At 40.0% G+C, this 7,373-nt stretch overlaps 1 protein-coding gene across 2 annotated transcripts in view; it reads left to right on the forward strand.

Annotated features, from left to right (window-relative positions):
* VPS26C (VPS26 endosomal protein sorting factor C) overlaps positions 1–4,285 on the forward strand; it is a 33,288-nt gene extending 29,003 nt beyond the window's left edge. The window contains exons 5-8 of one of the 2 annotated variants that reach the window (XM_074970121.1): positions 340–414; positions 1,363–1,513; positions 1,850–2,002; positions 3,500–4,285. In XM_074970121.1, the coding sequence (XP_074826222.1) occupies positions 340–414; positions 1,363–1,513; positions 1,850–2,002; positions 3,500–3,582 (462 nt within the window). In that variant the 3' untranslated portion in view covers positions 3,583–4,285. The remainder of the gene's footprint in view (positions 1–339; positions 415–1,362; positions 1,514–1,849; positions 2,003–3,499) is intronic. The other variant, XM_074970132.1, reaches the window with a different exon arrangement.
* The last annotated feature ends 3,088 nt before the right edge of the window (positions 4,286–7,373 follow it).

A 7,373-nucleotide genomic window follows, 5' to 3' on the forward strand; every position in this document is an offset into this window, starting at 1 on the left:
ATGTTTTATTGCAGTACTGGCAAGGATAGTTTAGAATGTCAAAATGTGGTTATTTTGTAACACGTGGTGACTTGTGTTTGTTCCATGTCATAATCATGTCCTGTTTTCTTGCAACATCTAATAGACTTTACATGAAATGGGTCAATTTCTTATTAAAAGAATTACACTTAGTTCTCTAAAGACTATTTCATTGTAAGGTGAATTAGGTCAACTTCTAAACTGGTCTTACAAGTAATGGCATATGAAAAGGGATTCTTTTCATGATTCGATGTGTGTACATTATGTAAACTCTATATCCTGAGTGTCCAATATCAATCCTACCTTTTCATTACATTCCAGCCTCAGAAAGGGAAGTTGATGCCAAGCCCAGTGGACTTCACAATTACACCTGAAACCTTACAGAATGTTAAAGAGGTAAACTTTTTGTTTTAAAAAATGCTTTAAATGGTGTTGAGTGACTCTCTTGTCTCTAGTGTGAACTGGTGTGAGGAGTGAGATCAGTGGCTACTATTAGATTCTGCTCCACAGCTAGTCATAGTTCTTCCTCTCCTCTTTTGCCAGTTTTGATTCCTGACATGCTGAGCAACATGTTTAATGGACAGCACTGTCACTTGTTCTTTTGTGTTGATGCTGTATTGTTAGAGCTTTCCTCAGTAATGGTTACGCGTTATTTTTTTTTATTTCCCCCTTACTGGGAACCAACCAAGTCAGTGGAATATGGTAGCCAAGAGCTCCCATTGACTTCAGATGAAGCTGTGAGTGCTCAGCACTTCTGTAAATCAGACCCCAGCATCTCAAGCTGGGCACCAGAAAATGAGGAACACACAATTAATCACTTTTGGCTTAAATGACTTGCCCAGTGTCACATAGCTATATGGTGACAGAGGCAGCGATAGAGTCCAGTTCTCAGGGCAGCATTCAACTGCCTTCACCCTGAGACCCTCCTTTCTCTCCCTACAATCCCCTGACTCATTCACTAAACACCTTCCAACTGCCACAAAAAATAAATCAGGTGTCCTAGAGGCAACGGCCTCCTTCACTCAAGATCCCGATTCATCCACAGTCCATCCTGTGCAGGGACCTAGTGGGGAAAAAAAATGTTACCATGTAATTAAAGACTGTATCACAATGCTTACACTCAAGGGGGCTCCATTAACATTGCACAGGCAAGCTTGATCCTGGCATTTTCTAACTTTCAAGGGTCCTGACTTTCCAACCTTAATCATCTTTTAATGTAGGGTTTTTATGTACTTCAGTAATTCTTATGCTGCTTTTTTCCACAAAGCGAGGTTTTGCCTACTTAGCATTCTCTATGCTTTTTGTGATTAGTCATGTGACTTTTTTTCCCCACTCTACATTTAGAGAGCCTCGCTCCCAAAATTTCTCATCAAAGGTCATCTCAACTCGACTAACTGCATCATTACACAACCACTAACTGGGGAGTTGGTGGTGGAGAATGCAGAAGCTGCAGTCAAAAGTATTGAACTACAGTTAGTACGTGTGGAAACCTGTGGTAGGTTGTTTCATGTAAATTAAAATCTGAATATACCAGACTGGTTATCTGAATATTTATATTCTAAATGGACATAGCACACTTGTCTAAAGCAGTAGTAGAAATCATTTGCAAAAGTTACTTTTTGTGTATCAAAAGTATCTTTTTTTTTTAGGGTGTTCAGACGTAATTGTTAAACAGTGGTAAAGTCAAAGGTCTAATGGGTAAAGGGAATGGGTAAAGGTCTAATGGGTTTGGTTTTTGGCTAATGCCTCCAGCCTTTGAACTACGTTCTGTAACTTTCTAGTAGAATTAGTGCTACTTTTGTTCGTTCACCCCAATACTTGTTTTCTCCAGGCTGTGCTGAAGGTTATGCTAGAGATGCTACAGAGATTCAGAATATTCAGATTGCTGATGGGGATGTCTGCAGAAGTTTGTCTATTCCAATATACATGGTATTCCCCAGACTGTTCACTTGCCCTACGTTGGAAACTACAAATTTCAAAGTTGGTAAGGACCCAGCTATTTTTGAAATATTGATACCTTCAGAATCCATGTGAAACAAGCTGCTAGTTTCAGTTTGGTTTCTAGTGGGCAAGGGGCCACAATACAAACTACCACCACTGACACTAATGAGCAGCTTTGCAAGAGAGACCAAGGAGACCTTCTTACCAACAGAGGTGGTCCCGTACCAGGGTTGAAGTATATTACCAGAGCAATATGGGGAAATCAGCACTACTGTTCTTTGAACTGTACCTGTTGTGGATAAAGAGGACTCAGGCTCCAAGCCTGTCAGGCCACTAGCTTTAGGGAATACTAAATATACCAAGCAATTTGTCTCATTAAAAACCTCTATCCCGTTCCTTTAGCTATAACCTTCTCCATTCAGAACTAAGTTCTCGATCTAGCATATATTGTTGTCGTCTTACTCTTAGTGGTTTCGTACGTAAGTGGTCTAAACTAGAACTAAACTAGTTATGACCAGAAAAATTCTCTGGGAGACGCAGTTTTAATGGCAAAGATCCGGTAGGGATTAAATATGCTGAACACCCACAGCTCTCAAGAGCAGCAGGAAATTCTGAGGGTAAAATGCTGAAAGGTGATGCTTTCCTTCCATTATCTCTTTCTGTCATCACTGACACACCCACCATTCTCCCAGTCACTCAGGCCTGGAAGTTGGGGGTTGTCTGTGACTCCGCTCTATTGACTCACAGCCAGGCCATATCCAAATCTGTCAACTTCTTCTTCCATAGTGTTGCCAAGATTGTTTCTTCATCGATGCACACCACAAAAACTCTTGTCTAGGCTCTTATCTCCCCTCCTGAATATTACAGTTGCCTCCCTCCTTCCTGACAACCTCATCAAATATTCCACTTATGGACATTTAAAACGTTTCTGCTAAAATCATCTTCATAATCCATAGTTCTAGCCAAGTTTTCTTCTTTTGAATCTATCCCCTATATCGCTTCTCCTTTTCCACTACATAAGCTTTTTGTGCTTGCGTTTAGGACCCTCCACAATTTAGCTCCTCCCTACTTATGTACCTTTGTATCTTAATATCATCTCCAATTACATTTCCTCTGTTTCAACAACTTTGATCATCCATTTTTGTGCTTCTCTTATATGTGCAATGCCCTCCTATGGATTTGTTTGGAGAAATACTACCCTAAACTCCTTCAAATTACTCCTCAAGATCTACTTCTTACTATGATGCCAACAGTAAATTACTAGCTAATAATGGCTAGACAGGTGGCTACCACTAATGCAATTAATCATATATTTTATGGAGCTACTTATATGCTGACAAATAGGCTGGAGAAGTTGGTCATTTTATAGTGCCCTGTTGTTTTCTGCAGTGTTGAATCATCTAGCAACAGATAATCCTAAACACTAAAAACAGCTTGAAAGATTTATCTAAGGTGAAGGCAGCTGAGAGCAGGAGCCACAGAATTATCATTGTTTCTACTGTACAATTTGAGTTAATACCAGAGCTCTCTTTTTCCCTAGAGTTTGAAGTTAACATTGTTGTCCTCCTGCATGATGATCACCTCATCACAGAGAATTTCCCACTGAAGCTCTGCAGGGTGTGAATATCCGGAGGAGAATTGCTAATGGAGGAACAAGGAAATTCTTCAGCTACCAAATGGAAATTCAGTTCATATCTTCAAGTTTATTTTAATTGAAGGACTAAAACATTTGCTCATCCCACTATTGACTTCTGTGTTGGAAAGGAGTGCATTTCTCTGTAACTCTTACCAAACACTTTGTCTATCTTCTGATATTATTAGTGAATGTGCTTTTCTGCTGAGACTCCTGCCAGGTATTTCTTTGAATTGGACAGCTGTGCCTCCCTTTCTCTATTTATTTTTCTTAAGAACCCTTAAGGGATGTATTTTACACATTCCTGTCATGTGTACAACACCCAGTAAGTTTCCATGATTAATTCATAATTTAACACTTGTGCTAACACTTTAAATGTTTCCTTTATAAGGATCCTTGTATCTAAACAGCTAAGAGACCCTGCTATGTATTGGTCCTTGAAGGAGAGACTGAGATTAGATGTTTCCTAAGCCGCCGCCTCATATGGATGCTGGGAGACCTAATGTTCAGGAAATGTTTTGAGACCTTTTAATGAATGGTGCTACAGAACTGGAACACAGTGTTATTGGGTCAGCATCACACAAAGAATATGAAGTGAAAGGAAACTAAGTATGTTTCAGTTAGATTAGGAAGTGAATCTATTAATCAGGGGAACAACCTCAGAGCTAAAGCTGTTTATTGTAATAAAGTTGATACAACTATCACACTCTCGTTAACTTGGTCAGTTACTTGCATAAGTTCTACTGCAGTGCGAGGACCAACCTGTCAAAAGAGGTTCTAGCTTGCAGTTGTGGCAGACCTCCTGCGCTTGATTAGCCATTCCATGTTAATTTCTTTCCTCCCAACTACTGAGTTCTTTACCTAGAATCTAGTTGTGGTGCGAAAATGTGGGTCCTTGCTTTGCTCTTGTGGCCATGAGAGCAATCCGATGAAAGCTGCTGTCAGTATGCTTGGCTGCTATATGGTAGACTAGCTCCTTCCTATGCCTGACTTTATTGCCAGGTAGAATACTTTATTATAGACTGTATAAACATATTTATGTTTTGGCCACCCTGGTTAACCTTTTCTATGCAATATGGTATTATATGGGTAATTAACTGTATCTGAGCCAGTTACTAGTTGGTTCCCCTTTCATTGGAAGGGTTAGTTGACATTTGCTGAATATGTCAAGACATAACTATATTGGGGGTGTGGGGAAGGGGAAATGCGCCAGGCAGAAATGAGTTGGGTATTTTTTATACTATTTTCTGATAAAAGCCCTCCATTGCTTTTTTTAGTTAGCACATCTTTATTGGGCAGACACCCTTAAGCTGCCACAGCAGGAACTAAACCAGGAGACCATCTTGTTTTGGGGAGGCGGTGTAGGGTGGAAGAATTGTGTTTTTGATAATGTAAGAAAAAGTATGTATAAAGGCAAAGTGTGCTTTTTCTGAATATACATTTGCAAATGAAACCGTCGGGGCAGGGGGAGGAGGAAGAGGCACTGTAAAGCAAAATGAGCAGGCACCTAAAACGTTAACTCAATCTTGAAGTAAAGACACTTGACAAAACATTTGATTTTTGGCTTTACACCTCCCTTCATCCAACAGAAAAATACTAAATTTTCCAGCTGGCTATTCAGGCCTCTGCTCTGGCTAATGGCAAAATCCTTGTTCAGCAGTTTCCATGTTTTAGGAATAAAAACCTGAATGTCTAAAAATCTAGTTTAACAACTTGCAGTATCAGCACAACATTTTGGCATTAAATCGTTCAAAATCCTCTCCTTAGCCACTGCAAAAGCAATGTTTGCATGTGATCTGGAAATATTATTACAGGATCATTTGGGGGGAAATGAGGTCTGTGACTTTCAAAGAGGCAGGATGACACTAGACTGCTAGCCATTGGCCAGTACCAAAATGGCCATGTGAATTTACAGATTTTTAGGGATCTTTTGTAAGCATGTAATGAACATCTAATGGAAACAATATATAAATAACACTACTATGAATCCTGCATTTAGATTAGGGAGTACTGACATTTTCACAGCATATACAGACCTATACCCTCCAGCACAGAATTACACCAACCTAGATCATCCCACTGAAGTTCTTGTTCAGATGTGACACGTACTGGAGTGCGTGAGACAAACTATGAAGATTATTCTGGATCTGCTGGAGAGGAGAGCATGTTAAAGCTCCCAGTTAATCTCGCTACATGGATGATAGCCTTTCAGCTAGGAATATCAGTGTAATAGAAGAAACACTATTTTCCTTAGGGAATAGAGAGCACATACATCCTCCCCTTCCATTTACTAAACCATTTGGCTGAAAAGATGCAGAGGGGGAGAAAAAGCTTGTCCTCCAAAAACTAAGCTATGATTAGCAGGAAGTCCTGTGTGTATAACCTCCCTTGTGCTTCACTGTACGTCTGTTTCTTTATTGTTCAGGTATGAAAGACTCTAGCTGGGTTCTTTGAACACAGTGGTCCAGATATTTTGTATTGTTTACAGCATAAACAATAGATTTTTGCCCTCATGTTGAGAGTGGGTAGATGGTAATTGGGGGCCCCAGAACCTTAAATTATCAGGTTTTTTTAAAGACATTGTTTTTCCACTCTGCTGAATTAGGGATTGGTGGAAGCCCGAAGACTCTCATCTGTACTTTATTTACATTTTTCATAGTCTCTTTTCACCACTACAGAGGGGTTTGGGGCTTTTTGACAGATTAATCTTTACCATGAATTAAAGTTGATGACTCTGCTCATCTATACTCAAATGTTAGCAGAGCTGGTCAAATTCCAAGGCGCAACTTAAAATGTGACCTGCTGTAGAGTGACGGTTTCTTTACTTCTAGCAGCATTAAAACTGGAACGTAAGAAGCATCCAGAGAAGGCTGTGACTTCTTGACTTTTTCCTCAGCCCTCAATCATCTATTAATTCAAAGCCCTTCAGCAATATCCCATAGGTCAAATTTGAAAGTCCCCAAAACTCTGATCTCACTGAAACAACTATGATCTAGCACTTAAACCACAACCATTAAATCCTGATTAACTTTAAACAAATCTCTTTACTTCACACCATTAGGGAAATACCATTAAATCACAATCTAACTAGTTTTATTATCCTTTTCTAAATTTTGTTGAACATAACCAGTTTTCTAGACTGTGGCCCTTCATATTAGTTCATGACCATAAGTCTGCATCCATGGAGTTTTGTCCTGCTCATTTCAGGAGAGGGAGCTGTTGCTTGCAGTGAATTAATTTTTTGTCCATATAACCTATCTGAATTCTGAAGCAGTTTGGATTTTTAAAGTGAGCTACTGATGATAATCACTCAGACTTCCCCTTTAAAGCTGGAAATTATATGTGAAGTAGCTTTTTCCCTTTCAAGTCTGTGGACTGGTCTATAGCTACATCGCTTGAGGGTGTGAAAAAAACCACACCCCAGAGTGATGTATTTAAGCTGACCTAACTGCAGGTGTAGACAGCATTAGGTTGATGGATGAGTTCTCCTATCAGCCTACCTACTGCTTCTCTGGGAGGTGGATTTCCTACACTGAGAGCAGAACGCTTCTTGTCAGCATAGGCAATATCTTCAGTGAAGTGCTACAGTAGTGCAGCTGCAACGCTGCAGTGTTTCAAGTGTAGGCAATCCCTCAGGTAGGTGGATTACCTATGCTGCCAGGAAAACCCCTACCTGTCAGCATAGGTAGTGTCTACACTGAAGAGCTACTGCGGTGCAGGTGCACTCCTATAGCATTTTAAGATGAGCCCTATGTAGCTAGGTCTGTCACATGTTTCTAAG

Source organism: Natator depressus, chromosome 1 (assembly GCF_965152275.1).
Source record: "Natator depressus isolate rNatDep1 chromosome 1, rNatDep2.hap1, whole genome shotgun sequence".
Taxonomy (NCBI): domain Eukaryota; kingdom Metazoa; phylum Chordata; order Testudines; family Cheloniidae; genus Natator; species Natator depressus.